We start from the raw sequence: 17500 nt of genomic DNA, 5'->3' as shown, positions 1-17500 counted from the left end.
GGAGGGAGGGAGACTAAAGAGCACAGAGCAGCTGCATTTAGGGTCCAAATCCACTTGTGCTGGTTTAATGGCAGCTGGTGCATGGTTTCAAAGGTTTCTACTTAGTCTCTTAATTAATCACGGGAGTGTTTTGAGCGTAATGTCCAATAAAAATGTAAAAAAGAAAAAAAGAAAAATGTAATCAGAGTGTCCTATTCCCTGTAGAAGCCCGGTGTGTCTGCAGCTCGGCGGACTGCAGTAAGAGAGAAGCTTCTCTGCAGAGGAAACGGATCTGTTCAGTGGATTATATCAATCACAAAATATTAACCTGGAGATGCACTTCATGATTTTGCAGTTTAACATTTTAAATATTATTATTATTTTAATATTGTGTGTGTGTGTGTGTGTGTGTGTGGTCACCTGTGATCAGGTAGGGATGGTTGCAGCACTTGCGGAGCTCCATCATGGTGTTGATGAGGTTGGGCATGTTGTGTTGGTTCGCTCCTTTAGACAGGAAGGAGAAGTTCTTCTCTAAGATGGCTCGGTAGTATTTCTTCTGGATGTTGGTCAACTCCACCTGCAGGACACACACACACACACACACACACACACACACACACACACACACACACACACACACACACACACACACACAGTATGAAGACGGTGGCAGTGCCTGGTGAACAATCTGCTTCATTCATTACAAGACAAGGAGAGAGGAGAGGACACAAGGAGGAGAGGAAACAAGGATGAGAGGAGACAAGGAGGAGAGGAGACAAGGAGCAGAGGACACAAGGAGGAGAGGTCACAAGGAGCAGAGGAAACAAGGAGGAGAGGAAACAAGGAGGAGAGGAGACAAGGAGGAGAGGACACAAGGAGGAGAGGTCACAAGGAGGAGAGGTCACAAGGAGCAGAGGAGAGGNCACACACACACACACACACACACACATACACACACACAGAGACAGTATGAAGACGGTGGCAGTGCCTGGTGAACAATCTGCTTCATTCATTACAAGACAAGGAGAGAGGAGAGGACACAAGGAGGAGAGGAGACAAGGAGGAGAGGAAACAAGGAGCAGAGGACACAAGGAGCAGAGGAGATGAGGAGGAGAGGAGACGAGGGGGAGAGGAGACGAGGAGGAGAGGAGACGAGGAGACGAGGTCTTGTTCTGAAACACTTTAAACTCCTTCCCTTCACTTTTAATGAACTTCACTTTAATTTCATTTACTTTAATTTTGAATGAAGTTGTGATTAACGAGACTCATAAAGACTTAAGACGAATAATTCTGATAAAAACAGCTCTCATTAGTGGCCTCATTAAAGACGACGCTTCTGTTGAAGGATTTAATTCACAACAGCAGAAGGAGGCGGGACGGGAGTCGTCCGCAGCGGAGGGAAGAGCGGGAGAATCAGCTCGTCTACCTCGATGATGGTCTCTTCTTTGGGCGCCAGGTTTTTTTCCACGTCGTCTTTCAGTCGCCGCAACATCATGGGTTTCAAAATGGCCTGAAGCTTCTTCACCTGGTGGAGACAGAGGGGGAGGGGGGAGGTGTGAATGTGACACGACTGCAAATGTCCTCTTTATGTTCATACTGAGAGGGTTTTTCAAAATAAAACCAACCAACAAAATCACAGCTGAGCCCAAGAGGCAAAAACACAGGGTCACAGAGGTGCTGAAGAAGAACAGCAACGTTATGGCATGCATCTAATACAAGCACTGCCAGCTTCCTGCGGCTGCTTTTCACAGTAAAAGCCTTCCCACACACAGACTTTGGCTTTAAAAAGACTGTCAGACTCAGGATTGACACTTTAACAACATTCCCAAAAATAGAAGCAGCAGAACCTGAGATATTGTCTTTTTTTATTTTTTTATTTCACACTTTCTTCTTCCTTGTCAAAACCTGCCACCTACATTACCCACAATGCATCTCTGCCACAAAGAGTTCAGCTGGAGCCTGCAGCAGAGAAGAGGAGCGAGCTCTCTTCTTTCCTCAACTCCACATCCCTAGGCTTTTATTTTTATTTTTATTTTTTTAACTTTCCTCAGACACCAACGCCGACTCGAGTGACATCACTGGAGGCGGTTTTTATCCCGTCTCCGGTTACCTGAACCTACCTGTTCGTCTGTTTTGAGGTCACCAAACTCTTCCAGGAAGCTGCTCTCGGAGGGAAACTGCAGCGGCTCCAGGAAGTTCAACAGACTGAACAGCTCCTCCACAGAGTTCTGCAGAGGGGTTCCCGTCAGCAGAACCTTGTGTTCCTGGAAAAACAAAAAAAAACATCAGCACGAATGGCGCCGCTGAACCACAGAAGAAGAAGAAGAAGAAGAAGAAGAAGAAGAAGAAGAAGAAGAAGAAGAAGAAGAGGCTGCAACAAGATGATGGAAAAACAAGCAATATGACATTTCTGTTCATTTGAGGAACGTCACAGTCTCATTATATTTTCACAAACTTGATAATTCACTTCAACATTTAATCTGAATTGAAGTAATTACTTTATCTATTAATTACCTATTTAAATTAATGGGATGAAGAGCAGCTGTGATAGCAGGAAGAGGTGGGACTGAGTTCGGTTTCGTCTTGTTGGGAAACGTGTTGGAGACGGGGAATCGGTCTTTGACGTCACGTCTTCTAGTTCGTGTTATAATTATGAGCATGTACAGGTTGACGCTGTGTGTTTATTCATGTAGTATGCTCATCATTTTTTTATTTTACATTTATTTTATTTTATTATATTTATTTCTTCTTTTTCAACGTTTATTTTTCTACTAGAAATTAATTTAAAATTATTTTTATTTATTTATTTTTGTTTTTTCTTACGTGTTTGTTGTCTCCTCTGTCGTGTGTTTGGCTCAATCCATCTCACTATTTTTGTTTTGTAATCACTTAATAGAGGAAAATAAAAAGTTTCCTTGTTTTTATTGATAAACCGACTTCTTCAACCAAACGAACCAAAACACTTTAAACTTAAAGAAGCTACGTGTAGGTTTAGCTAATGCTACGGAGCCAACTCTACCGAATTATTGCTTCATTATATTTGACCAAAAACATATCAGCTGCAAATATCAAACACAGAGACTGACCAGGTTCATGAGTTTGAGCCCCTCCAGCAGTTTGCAGTTCCTGTTCTTCAGGCGGTGAGCCTCGTCGATCACCACGCAGCGCCAGTGCAGCTTCTTCAGCTCCGGGCAGTCGGCCATGATCATCTCGAAGGTGGTGATCAGCCCGTGAAACTTCAGCACGCCGGGGAGGGTGTTACCCTGAGGGCAGGAGAGAACCAGGGTGGAGGATGACACCTTCAAGATTATCATTGGTAAAATTGAACACAAGTTGGTCTGAGTTCGTCATGCATGACCAGGATGAATCCCCCCCCCCACCCCCCCAGATATCTGCCGAAAGCTCAACTCGAGACTCATGAAGCTGCAGCACATTAGCTGCTCACAGAGGAGATAACAGTATTCTGTATTCAGCTGACACTGGATATGCAGCAGCGAGGAACCTGTGATGACACTGAATATTTAAACCAGAGAGAGCGAGAGAGAGAGAGAGAGAGAGAGAGAGAGAGAGAGAGAGAGAGAGAGAGAGAGAGAGAGAGACAGTCTCTAGGAAGCTGATCACGGTGGTACGGTGGCCCCGAGAGCTCAAAACACATGGAGCCGACCCTCTCCAACCCTGCGTGCCTGTTGCTTCCTGTGTGTGTGGCTGCTTTCTTTACAGGTACTAGAGGCGGGTCCGTCAGGACCTGGCTCACCAGAACACCTGCCACACCTGCGCCCTGCGTGCCAGTGCTTTGAAAACCACGCTGGAACTTCTGCTTCTGGTTCTCTCTCCTCCCTGAGGCGCCACATTTGGTTTTGGTTTGTGTTGTGAAACCAAACAACACTGCACTCACACGGCTGATCTTACAGATTACACATTGTTAGTCTAAGTTCTCCTCCCTGATTTATTGTTTTTAAATAAAACATTTGTTAATTGGCTCGTTTGTGTGCGTCTCCCTCTTTAGTCTCGGGTTGTGACAACACAAACAACAATTTCACAACATGTGTTCTGCAAAATCACAACGCGACTGTTTCCTGCAGTGTGGAGGACGCTCTTCATCTCTGTATCTTTGTTAGGACTCACTCCAATAAAAATAAAAGACCAGACGGCCGTGTGCGTCCTCCACCTTTAGCTCTATGAATAAAAGCCTCACACGGCCGACTCAGTCACCGGCTGACTCAGTCACCGGCTGACGGGCGAGGGCCGGTGAGTAATGCTCTACCTGCGGGTCTCTGTGAAACATCTCGTACTGCAGGATCATCTGCCGGCTGATCTGGGAGCCGTGGTACACGATGACGTTCATGTGCGTCCACGTGCGAAACTCCCTCTCCCAGTTGGTGATGGTGGACAGGGGGGCGATGATGAGGAAGGGGCCGCGGATCCCCATGTTGAAGATCTCGTACAGGAAGGTGATGGACTGGATCGTCTTTCCCAAACCCATTTCATCTGCCAGGATGCAGTTTTTCCTGGGAAGAAAAACAAAAGACGTCGTGAGAGTGAGAGAGAGAGAGAGAGAGAGAGGGAGAGAGAGAGAGAGAGGGAGGGAGAGACAGAGAGAGAAGAAGCAGACAGGAGAGGAGAACGAGGGACAGATGAGCAGAGACGAGCGAGAAGAAAACACAAGGAGAGGAGAGTGAAGGAAAATGGAGGACAGAGGGAGAAACAGAGAGAGAAGAAAGATCGTGATAGTGAGGTGAGAGTAACAGCAGAGAGAGAGAGGGAGGGGGAGAGAGAGACAGAGAGAGAGAAAGAGAAAGGTGTCCTGCCATGATCCTAACATACAGGAAACACATCTGTTTACACTAATTAGTACAATAATTAAGCTAATTAATGGATTACTGTGTGTGTAAATAAAAAGTACTTAGTACCAGTTGTTCTTTATTACAGGGGAAACAGAAAAAGACGTCTGTGTTGTGTTGCAGAGATATCCACTGAAGTTAGCATGCTAACCAGCTAACCAGCTAACCAGCTAACCAGCTAACCAGCTAGCCCTGGATGAAGGAGTAGTAACTGTTTGTGTTACAGCGACATTCCTCCATGGACATGGTGTATTTTTATTTTATTTTAATTATTTTTTACATTTTAAGTAGAAAAGTAAAATCAGGATTCCCCACAAGTTCTTTCCAAGCCCAACTGCCCCAGATTCAAGGACCCAACAGATGATAGTACTACTCAGATCAAGGTTAATTAAGAGTTTTGAGACACAGCAGCTTTAAAAGAGCTCACAGACAGCAATGAAAAAGAGAAAGAATCTGTTACAGACCGTGTTGTCGGCGCCTATTTAAAATCATTTTTATTTCTCCAACGAAAAATATAAATTCAAGCACTTTCAATGCCTGTGGGTCTGTTTACGTCTATTTTCTCAAATTCACAAACTTTCAAGGATTTCAAGGCGCCGTGGGAACCCTGGAAAATCGTCAGTGTGAAGGTTTTTTTTACATTTAACACCTGAAAACTGATTTAATCCGACTGTGACCAAGAACCAGATGTGCAGCATCAGGAGAGGCACACCACACAAAAGCTTGGGGCCCCCCCAAGGAGAAAAGGGGCCCCTGACGGCCCCGCATATTGGCACATTTTGCAATGACAACTATAAACCTCCCTTAAAGACACTAAGTGCATGTTTGCTGCAGGTAACATCTTCCCATTGGCTGCATGTGAGGCGTTTAGGGAACATCTGTAAATTGTATCATCTTATAAAAGTCAGCATGTGGGGTGGAGTTTATTAGCTTCTTTGTTAGTTGTCGTTCACAGTGTCATATCAACACCAAATGTTCTTTAAACCTAAAAGCAATCACGCTGCTTTGACTGGCTCAGGTGTGTTTGTGTATTTACCTGTTGTACCAATTGAACAGTAACCAGTTCATTCCCTCTAACTGGTATTCTCTGAGCTGGTTTCCGTTGCGGTAATCTCTGCTCCGCTCCAGCTTCTGCCACTTGTCTGGAAGAGGACGTTCCTGCGACACACACACACACACACACACACGAGTCTTTACACAAACTGTAACTCACTTCGTCCGAACGGAATCACTCACACGACACAGATTTTATCCATCAGAAGAAGCAGGAGGATCAGATATTAAATCAGAGAGGAGGCAGACGAGCTGTTTTTAAAAGGTGAGAGAGAAACTGGAGGTTGAATAGACGACTAATAAAATAAGCAGCGTGACTCACCGTCGCTGCCAGGACGTAATAAGTGATGATACTAATTGAAATGAATAATGGCGAAAGAGCAGGAATAATCTGCTCGGGGTCTCACTCCTGCGTCTCTCGCGAGGTGAAATAGACTCTGGGAAAATTGCTGCTATTTAAGCAGCAATTTTGTGTTCAGCATCCAGTGAAGTTGAAACGTTAGACCGCTCAGACGACCGACGGCTTAATACACAACTGTCACAAAACTGACGTCTCGCTTTTAACGACCTCTCTGCTATAGTTTCTAGTCCGGGCTTTCACGGTGACGCCCACACACACTCGCTGAAGCAGAGCGGCCCAGATGTGGAGGGGACTGAGGGTCAAAGAGGCAGATGTTTCACACGGGTTTGGTCGTTGAGGGTTTTATTCTACAAAAGCGAACGGCACAGACGTGAAGGGAAAAACCTCGCAGCACTGATTGTGTTTGTGCTCATTAACAGTGGAGAAGAGGCCGAGGGGAGAGCGGCTGTGGAGGCAGCGAAGATGAAACATAAAGCTGTAATGGTGGCGTGTTGTTTGTTTGTTTTCACCATCCTCATCACAGTTTGTAAATGTTTTCTCACAGTATTTATCTGATATATCCTGCTTCAAGATTTCCACCCACATCTCCGTGTATTCAAACAGGTCAGGTGATTTGTTCTCTGACCTAACAACTGAGCCAATCAGAGCTTTGTAGAGAATGAGGGCGTCACCTTCGAGCACCTGAGCCAGAAAAAACGCCACAAACTAGAATCGCCGCCTCGTGGTTGTATCCCTCCGCCAAGCAGTCGAGACGCAGGATATATGGTCCCAGTCTCTCCTTCCCGAGTTACAGTGTTGTATAACAGCCAGAGGTAGTTTTTTTACAGAACATTATGACATCACAGTGAAGTTGACCTTTGATCTCTTAGTTATGAAATGGCTTCACTTCATTTTATCCTTTTTATTTGAGTTAAATTGTGTCATAATTAGTGAATGAATTTGTTAATTATGGCCAAAAACGTGTTTTGTGAGGTCACAGTGACCATGACCTTTGACCTTTGTCCACCAAAATCTTATCAGTTCATCTTTCAGTCCAAATGAATGTTCGTGCCAATTCTGAAGAATTTCCCTCCAGGCTAACTTGAGATGTCACTTTCAAAAGGCCAAAAGTGTGTTTTGTGAAGTCACAGTGAGCTTGACCTTTGACCTTTGACCACCAAAAATCTAATCAGTTCATCCTTGAGTCCAAGTGAATATCTGTGCCAAATCTGAAGAAGCTCCCTCAAGGTGTTTGTGAGATATCGCGTTCATGAGACCGGACCCGCTAACGTCAGGCTTTGGTCGGTAATGGAGAAGGCGGTCCCAGGTCACATGACTCTGCAGCAGTCACAGGTATTTACCGGCTCCGGCTCCGATCAGCAGTCATGTAAACACAACACCCGGGTGAACACGCTCATATTCTTTCAGAGCACAGACACTGGAAACACACCTATCACCCGTCCAGCGCCGTGCTGTTACACCAGAAACACACACAGCTACACCTTCCTCTGAGCGCGAGCTGCAGCCCCGGAATAAGTAGCGGATTTGTTTTACCGCAGCCAGCGTGTCCCGCAGCATTATTCAAACTGTCGTAAGACTTAGGGACATAAGACGCCAAGAGTCGACTCATGTCTTAGAACGGCAGGTTCACAACTCCGAGCAAAAACACGACTGCAGCGTCTGGAAATGACGACGCCACGCTGCAAACTGATCACGGTGGAAACGGCCTCCAAACTGACCCGACTGTCAGGCGACATCTGCTGTTCTTACTTTATTATTCTGTATTTTTACATCATTTCTCAACCTTTATTTCCAAACATTTTGATTTAAACACCCCCCCCCTCTCTCTTCTGCTAACAATGCTCCATCACTTTATAGATTTTCTTTTCACACAGTAAATGTGTAGTTGTTGCAAAGGTCTGAAAGTTGCTGTTTTCTCCTTGAGCCTGAACCTGTGTTGTCCTCACTCTCTCATTAGCGGCAGTGTTGAACTACAGTTTCCCTCCTCTCCGTCAAAGAGCTGCATTAAACCGGACGGCGACTCTCGTCTTTTATTGTGTCTCTACTCACCATGTGTCTGAGGTCCGGCGGCAGTTTCTGGATCCCCTCAAACTCTTTGATCTTCTCCGGGTCCAGGTCCTCCTGCAGCTCCCACGTCGCCTCCTCGTACGAGAGACTGCACCACTTAACGAGGTAATGGGTCACCTCCTGCAGCAGCAGCACAACGACAAACACAGTGTGTGTGTGTGTGTGTGTGTGTGTGTGTGTGTGTGAGGACCTTCAGTGATAATAACCACTTTCACAGCTGACAGAGTGCGTCTGTGTTTGTGTTACGTACCTCTCCAGTCTCAGTATCTGTGGTAACAGCCACCTCCAGCACTCTGTCCACCTCGACATAGTCTGGGTTAAACAAGTCGTCATCAGGCTGAGAAGAGACGAAGAGAGACAGCAGCAGATTATTGATTATTCATTGGTAATCAGGTCAGGGAACAGTCTGTAAAATAAGCTAAGAAGATGTCTTAAATGTACAGTCTGTAACTTCTGCCACTAGGGGTCTCTCCATCAAAACAATAATAAAAGATGGCGTTTGGAAATAGCGTGGGATCATGGGAGTTGTTGTCTTCAGCTTCTCCCGGCCGTTCAGGACGAGACAAGATGATTAAAACCAGTAAAAACACTCAACTGACTAAAGCAGTTTCACATTTAAAGTCAGAGTCTGAGCGACGCCGTACGGAGGATAAACTCAGGGAAGAGCTGGAGCTGAGATTGATGCTAACCTTTGTTCTGACTGTTTCTTTAATAACTTATGAAGCAGACGTGCAGGAGGTTTTTACCTGCAGCTGAATTATCCACAGAGGTTTCCTCCTCTCCACAACAAACAGACCAGAGGATTAAAACCAGTAGAAACTCTGAATAAAAACAGTTTCAATTTAAAAATCAGTGATTCTTCACGTCTCGTAGCTGAGCTGTCTAACGTTTCCTCTGCTTGTTTCTCTGATAACTTCATGTCCAGACGTGGATCTTGCAAACAGAGTTACACATACTGTTTTAGTATTTTATCATTTTATCTTTATCACTCCATCATTATCTCTGTTTTCCAGTCTTTCCTCAGCTCCTGTTATTATTGTCTTATTTTCATTTGTTTTTATTTATTACTTTCTCCTGTATGTAAATGGGTTTGTGTGAAACGTATTCAAGTGAGAAAAAACTGAAATAAAAGGTTGGATATTAAAAATCTAATAAAAATGAAGACAAAATAGATTAAAAGGGAGGAGGTGATTGGAAGTGAGTGAAACCAGAAAATAAAAGTAGAAATAAAATAAATAACTAGAAAGAAAAGTAGGGTATTAAAAGTAAAAACAATCCAGAAAGTGATCATAGAATAAAAGGACACACCAATAAAACAGCTTAAAATATGTCACTAAATAGAAAGATAAATAAATTCAATTCAATTAAAAGCGTGCGTCGGGATATGATGTCACTGACAGGCAACCAATGAAACGGCGTTACCGTGATTATGACATTTGGGAATAAATGTAAGAACACAACTCAACAACATATAGAACACAGGTCGAGCTGTTTTTAAACATTTTAATGTGGAAAAGTTACAGATTCTAACTTTAACATAAGAGCATTGTGAAAAGAAGCATTTACTTAATACTGTAACTCCATATTTTAATTCTACCACTGCCGTTTCTTTCTACTCCTGAGAGACAGGCCTCCCTCTGTCGTACAGAGACAAGTTGTTATTTCAACCTCTATGAGCCACATCCTCCATAAACATGCTTCCTGTAGATGGAGAGACACTAACTGCTACTTTTCAACCATCGCTTTACCCCTCAACATTCGTTCTGAGAAGCTTTAATTAAGGTCAACAACAAGGTGTGACAAGGTCTGCAACCATGAAGTTTGAGTTATTCAGCAGAGGCCGAATTACGCTTCTATGTCAAGTAGTTGCCAGGTTACAGCATGTTGGAGTTAACCCGACGACCTTTACAGCACTTCCAACACTTTGCGGCGTCACCGGATGAATGTGCTGTGAATTATCAGGCATTGTGACCCGTTCATCCATTACACACCTGAAGTGATCACGACCGCATGTTTCGTGACGGGAGAAAAAGGCTTCGGTAATGGCTCATAAGAGGTAATAACATATGAAGTCAGAGGGAGAAGATTAGCTGAGGAGAGGATGAGGAACAGCGTTTACCTCGGTGAACAGGTGTTTCATCTGGGCTTGTTTGGTCCTGAAGCGTTTTATCTTCTGGTGGATTCTAGGATCCTTCTCTAGCTCCTCCAGAGTGGCCCATTTGCAGTGAAGGTAGGAACTAAAACAACAAAAGAAACAACGCAGCTTTTAGCTTATAAAATACATGAGGTTTGTTTATCTGTTTGAATGTTATAAAAAGGTTCAAACTCAATAAAGAAAATCAAGACAAATCACATCATGATTTCAATCAACTCAATATAAAGAGATGGAAACAAATCAGTCCAACTACAACAAGAATTTCTGCTGATTATCAAAAAAGACAAAAAAAGACAGTTAAAGTTAAAGCTCCTCCAGTGTAAAGGTCTGTGTCCATGTGTAGTGTGATTATAGATCAGCTCTAGCTTCTATATTAATACTGTGAAAGTATCAAAGCCTCAGTCCACAGAGAAATGCACACAGCCTGTATTCAGAAACTGAGCCTTAAAACCAGCCGTCAGGACTTCTGGAACTTTGTGATGTCACAACAAAGCAGTCACCAAGCCCCGCCCACCTGGACCCACCATCCAAACCTTGCAGGATTTGGTTTCTCTGAGTGTTTTTACCTGAAATCTGCTTTATTTTTATTGGATCACTCAGAAAACAGTCAGCCAATCAGAAGAGAGACTCAGAGCCTCCTCTCTTCTGATTGGCTCACCGACCTGTTGTTACTAGAGCTGCAGAGAGAAGCCTGAGAGAGGAGATGTAAAACTACAAATATATCTTCTGATGGATCAACGCTTCAATAAAACACAGAAGAAGAAGAAAATATGGAGCTTCAAAACCAAACATTAAACAAACAGACCAGTTTAAGACGCTCCAAACCAGCTTTAAATCAACATGGATAAAATAAAGTAAGGCCATGGTTTTATCCAAAGAGACGTACAAGTGAGGGACATCACAAAAGCTTCAGCACAGTAGGAGACCTTGGTCATCATCATCATCAACATCATTTAATGATCAGGTCATGGAAATTAATTAAAACAGAGTGAAATTGTGTTTAGAAAAAGTGTTCTAACATTAAGATACAATCATGAATAAATAAAAAATACAGAGGATCGATGATGAAGAAGCAAAACAAATTAATGTGATCCATCTGATCGGCCTCAGCAAGAGGTTTAAACAAGAGGGAGCCATGATGCACTGTGTCCTACAGAGTGTTTTATCTTCATCACACACACACACACACACACACACACCACTGAATCTTACACAACGACATGCATGATTTAATCCATAAACCACGATCTATAAATGGACAAACATAAATGTCAGCGCAGCGCTCAGCATATAGTGCTGCACCATGCAGTTACTGAACCGCCTGTGCAACTACTTATGCATTTGATACTGCATTATGTATAATAATGATTTTTTTTTTTACACAACAAATATTATACTTTTCTCGGACTCTATAATTTGTGAATACATTATTCTAAATGGAGTCGCGGAAAAGTAAAGCATTCACATCCGTTCGGTTTGAATTAACGCAGGCAAATCTGCCATGTTTTATTCATCACCCCAGAGAATAAATTATGATCATAATAACGACTGTATATCTGTGTAGGACCTTTCTTAAAGATACAAAGTGCAGGAACAAACAGAGAGAGTCTCCAGAGAAGAGCTGAGCCTCGGTAAGATGATGAAAAACTCTCTCTGCTCTGCCTCAACAGCTCCGGCTGAGGAGCACTCCACCGACTCCACCGCTGAAAAAACAGCCCGTGTGTGTGTGTGTGAAGTCAATTTCCCCAGGAGACATCGGTGTCTTAAAAACTATTAACCAACCGCTCCAACAAAGTCAAGACACTCCTGATGTGTTTTCATCAGTCATGAGGGTGACTTTTAATCCCCCCAGGACTTGTTGTAGATTAGCCAGAGAGCATTTCTTTGAGCTTGTGAGCATCTGGCTCAGTTTAAAGACGCAGCTCCTCGGGTCTCAGTGTTTGTGGCGTTTACATGTTCCCCCTCAGGGCTCAGCTCCAAAACCTGACCAGTCCCAGTTTGAGAATCCAGGTTGGTAAAGCTTGGGGTTCAGACTGATAAGGACTTGGAATGCTAATGTTAGCTAGTTTCTATTCTAACTTTAGCCTTAAATTACAGTTTAGCTAATTAATGTTAGCTTGTTTCTAACTCTAGCCTCAAGTTATGGTTTAGCTAACTTATGTTAGCTAGTTTCCAACTTTTGCCTTAAGTTAGTTTAGCTACCTGATATTAGCTAGTTGTCAACTTATAACTTATAATGGGTAAAAGGGAGTCTTACTGTAAAGTGTAAAACACATCATTTATTAATAAGTTACAATAAGGCTCCTTTTACCCGTTATAAATGGTAATAACTCATTAGTAAGATTAATGAGTAGTAAGCATTAACTTGATCTTGCCAAATAGTGAGCTGCATCAATGTGTGAAAACTGTTATAACGTGTCTATAATTGTTTATGATTTATAAAGTGTTAACAACCAAATTAATAACCTAATTATAGACCATTTATAAATCCTTTATAAAGGTCGTCTTATTGTAAAGTGGTACCAGTACAATTTTGACGTACTCATACTTTACTATTAAACTTTAGTATTTCCATTTTATGCTACTTTATACTGAAACTCCTACATTTCCGAGGGAAATTGTCGTTTCTACTTCACTACATTTATTTGACAGCTTTAGTTAAACAAGCAAGATACTGTGAGGACTGTAACACCTCAGTTCAGTGAAGCGCACGCCTGCACTGTACTGGATTCCCTTTTGCCCAGATTGTCATTGTATAATTCAGACTCCGCATCACCTGGTCGAAGCAGGTGCGCAGTGGACGGCACAAAACACACTGATAACAGATGAAATGACACCGGAGCTGCGGTGTGCCGGCAACGTCCCCCCCCCCCGCTCTGAGCCTCTTCATCCACCGAGCGTGACAAGTCCCCACACTAACAAACAGGCAGAGAAAAACCCTGCTCTTCTTCAGGAGAATTCAATCCTGCCGACACACGGTGCAGAAACAGAGCTCTGCAAGTGTCAGCGGAATACAAAACAAAAAAAATCTAAAGTATAACATTTAAATGTGTGACTGAGCAATGATGAGGAGACTCACAAATTTCTGTACTTGACGTAAAACTCCTCTGTTTCCTCCGCTTGGTCCTCTGACGGCGAAGTCTGCGGAGGGAGACGGGCAGATTAAGTGAAGGAGAAATAAATAAATTAATACAGAAAGATGAGGAGGGCTGTAGATTTTCGAACGAGGCAGAAATAAAACCGTCATCATATATTTATAATCTATAAAAAAATATATATTCCATTCATGAAAGTGAATCTGTGAGATTCTCTCTGCCTGTGTGTGTGTGTGTGTGTGTGTGTGTGTCGTCTTTCTTCTTCACCTCTTTCTTCGCTGTTCTGACAGACAGAATTTTCTCAATGATGTTGGCTTCGTCCTCAGGTGGTTCCTGAGGGACACGACGAGAGAAAAGATGAGCATCCCACTCAGATGAAGGTCAGTTCACCGCTCACACAGCGGCAGAGCAACAGAGACTTCACAGGGAGCAGCGCACAGAATTCAAAATGTGCACGACACAAAACCTCATCTGTAATTATTAGACGACGCATCAAACCGAGAGGTGGGAGCAACGATCTGTCCACTCCGGTTATATCAATGAGTGCGGAGTACATATTATACATCATCATATTTATTGTGCATTTTAAAACTAAAGATGAAGAACGCAAGTGAGAGTCTGTGTGCGTCCTTACCTCGGCCTGCCACGCCAGAGCGGTGGCGTTCAGCGCCGAGATGCGACCGGCTCCCAGGACCGCGATGGTCTCTCCGTCATCGTCTACCACCTTAAAGTCTAAATCCTCGTTATACTTCCTCCTCTTGACCTGTCGTCCCGAACGCCGCTTCTGCAGATTAGGAAGGAAGATACATCCAGGGAGACAGAGGGGAGGTGAGATAAGAGGAAAAGAAATTGAGGAGTTAAGAGTGATGGAGGAGGGATAAAAAGGGAGTTAGGGAGACAATCAAGAAGTGGAGGAAGGGAGGAAATGACACAAAGAGATATGGTGGTTGAAGAAGAGGGGGAGGGGGCAGGTGAGATGGGAAAGTGAGAGATATTAAGGTGAAAGCAGGGAGTGTGAAGTGAGGGTAGGAGGGAAGGAAAGAGGAGAGAATAAAGGAAGTGATCAAACAAGGGACGCAAGGAAGGAAGCAAGGAAGGAAGCAAGGAAGGAAGAAAGTGTCACAGGAAATTGAACCATTTGCTGCTAATTAGCCCTCGAATATCTGAGTCTCTGACGAATGACTTTCAAGAGTTTAAATGCGACATATAACATGTTTAACCAACACGTCTACAGATTAATATAAAGTTAAACTTTATTAATTAAGCGGCCCCTCCCCCAGTCCGTCTAATTAACCCACTGTGTGCCGGGATCCCTCACCGCATTATCCAGGGGGTCCTGGCTGTCCTCTCCACCCATGTTGAGGGCTGACATTGAGGTAGTGTCGTCACTCTCCGCCCCCTCCTGGACAGCCACTTCCTGGTTTCTCCTCTTCCCCTTCTTCTTCTTCTCCACTGGCGCCGCGGCAGGATCTCTGAGAGAGAGAGAGAGAGAGAGAGACAGAGACACAGACGGAGAGGAGGAATTGTGATGAGTAATTATCAGCTCCAGTCTCCCGCAGCAGCGTTTTCTCAGCGAGTCAGAGGCAGGAAGCTCGATCTGCTCGTATCTAGCTTGTATCTGGTAAAATATCCTATCGTCACGAGGCCTGGGCGGCATCTAAAGTTCAATATCTCAATTACAGACCAGCCCAAATATTATTGTCATGTACAATGTTTCAACATCATGAGAAATATCCTTTTTAGCTACAGTGCTTTTCCCTCTTAGGGTCATGGGAGGACTGGAGGGAATCCCAGACGACACCGTGGACAGGTCCATCACAGGGCTGACATGCAGCAATAATAATAATAATAATAATATTTATTCATATAGCACCTTTAAAAACACAGTGGACACCATGCGTTTTACAAGACAAGATAAAATTGAGGACGAACAATAAAAATAAATGATAAACAGATTTAAAAACAGTTTAAAGGTTTTACAACATTAGAGAGGAGATATAAGAGACAAATATATAGAGACAAATGAGTATGGCTAACGAAGGAATGAATGAAAAAACATCACAAATATTGTGATATTCAATATTATCGATAATATAATATCAAACATCAGCTGAAGCCAATCCTAACTCATCTCTGCTGGTGCCATTATTTCCTCCTCAGGTGGTGATCACATGAATAATTTGTATATTTGTGTCATAATAATTTCCTTTTTATAGCAGAATATATTATAAATGGAAATTAATGTACGTTTAGTTTCGATAATGTGACAGGAGGGATTCAATCAAACTGATCAGGGATCTGATTCGATTACAGTAAACATGTTCCCTCCAGAAAAAGACAAGGATTTGAAAATCTCCATTCAGTTGTAGAGAACTGTTCAGCTCCAGGAGCAAGAGGAGGAGGAGGAGGAAGAGGAGGAAGAGGAGGAAGAGGAAGAGGAAGAGGGGGAAATGAAAAAGATTCCAGCCACTTTTAACTTTTCACTTCCGAAAATGAAAAGAAGGTTTTTCCCACTGATTTCCAAACATCCAGTAACTGCTCCGACCGCGAGCTAATTAAGACAAATGCAGCTTCATATGATGGAGGGGGAGAGGGGGGGGGTTTGTACACAGCCTGAGGGCAAGATCAGACTGAAATATTCTATCATTTAACAGAAACAGGAGGGTGGTGGACTTTATATACATATATATATATAATCATATCATGTTAACAAATACGTTCTTTTTAATGACTCTATATATAAAAAAGACAGCAGACTAATTGGAACGTGAAAATAACTTGCAGGAGAATTTGTTTTCTACTTAAACCTGAGCCGTGTGCTGAACAGGAAGTACTGTGAAGGTGAAGCTCAGATCTACGTCACGCATCAGTTTCTCTCAACCTTTCTTTTTAATACATGAGACGCACGTATGACTCACTTCACTGAACATGTATCCGACCCACGTTTGAACCCATTAAATGAGACTGACAGAATGTGACTCACTTAGTATTTCATCTCCGAGGCCCACTCCCCCTATTTTTAATAAATGAGTTGATGGTGAAAACATTAATATATTAACCATTAATGATTTATCATTAACTTAAATTATTTGTCAGACAAGTGTTCACACAATAAAGCAGCCGTGTCCTCCCTCCTCGTGTCTCTGCTGTCTCCTGATAGATCACCACAGGCTTTTCTTTTCTACATGTACAGTCAAATCAAACTGAGAAATAAAGCCATTCGTTCTAACTTTAGTTTCTACATCTTCAGAACCTGGTTTGTGTCTGTGCCGTGGATGAAAAGTGAGTCGTATTAACATCCTGTGTCATCTATTATCAGCTGGTTTCAGCTCTTTATCTGATCTCTCCTCTCCTCGCTCACATATACAGTATTTTAACACAGCTGAATTCTCCCTGACAGGTTTTTTTTTGTTTCTGTTGTTACGACAACGGAACAGGTTTGAAACGGCGACTGAAACGTGGTCCATGAAGACGACGGGTCAGGCTGAGCTGTAGTTTCAGAGACACTGCCAGCGCTGAAAAGCAACATGGGTAATGAAATACAAGCGTCGCTGACCTCGTCGTCTCTGCCAGCAGCTGTTGTTCAGTTAAATTCTGCATTTTAACGCTACAGCTGTCTTTGCTGAGGAGACAGTCTGCTTCCTGTTTACACCGGCTCGCACATGCCCAGTGTACGCGACTGCTCATGTATGTTTTTCAGGCGGGAACAGTCTGAAGTCTGGACGGAGATCGCTTCTGGTTTGAAAACGCCGCTTTAAAATGAAAGCGTAGCAGTGTGGACGCAGCCTCAGAGAGAGAGAGAGAGGGAGAGAGAGAGGGAGGGAGAGAGAGAGAGACAGAGAGAGGAGAGAGGGAGAGAGAGACAGAGAGAGAGGGAGAGAGAGAGAGAGAGAGAGACAGAGAGAGAGGGAGAGAGGGAGAGAGAGAGAGAGAGAGAGAGAGAGAGAGA

General features: G+C 43.3%; 1 protein-coding gene across 1 annotated transcript in view; it reads right to left on the bottom strand.

Moving 5' to 3' along the window:
* The window catches only part of chd6 (chromodomain helicase DNA binding protein 6), a gene marked incomplete at both ends in the record, with an annotated part of 48931 nt that overhangs the window by 26515 nt on the left and 4916 nt on the right, over nt 1-17500 (bottom strand). Inside the window, 13 exons of the mRNA XM_022758719.1 lie at nt 400-556; nt 1406-1504; nt 2100-2243; nt 3066-3242; nt 4244-4487; nt 5857-5978; nt 8284-8421; nt 8552-8638; nt 10421-10538; nt 13536-13597; nt 13819-13884; nt 14186-14335; nt 14870-15023. Coding sequence (XP_022614440.1) covers nt 400-556; nt 1406-1504; nt 2100-2243; nt 3066-3242; nt 4244-4487; nt 5857-5978; nt 8284-8421; nt 8552-8638; nt 10421-10538; nt 13536-13597; nt 13819-13884; nt 14186-14335; nt 14870-15023 — 1718 coding nt within the window. The remainder of the gene's footprint in view (nt 1-399; nt 557-1405; nt 1505-2099; nt 2244-3065; nt 3243-4243; nt 4488-5856; nt 5979-8283; nt 8422-8551; nt 8639-10420; nt 10539-13535; nt 13598-13818; nt 13885-14185; nt 14336-14869; nt 15024-17500) is intronic.

This window comes from Seriola dumerili, unplaced genomic scaffold (genome assembly GCF_002260705.1).
Source record: "Seriola dumerili isolate Sdu_G_001 unplaced genomic scaffold, Sdu_1.0 BDQW01000306.1, whole genome shotgun sequence".
Taxonomy (NCBI): domain Eukaryota; kingdom Metazoa; phylum Chordata; class Actinopteri; order Carangiformes; family Carangidae; genus Seriola; species Seriola dumerili.
The sequence above is the reverse complement of the archived record's forward strand: the minus strand, read 5'-3'. Positions and strand labels throughout refer to the sequence as shown.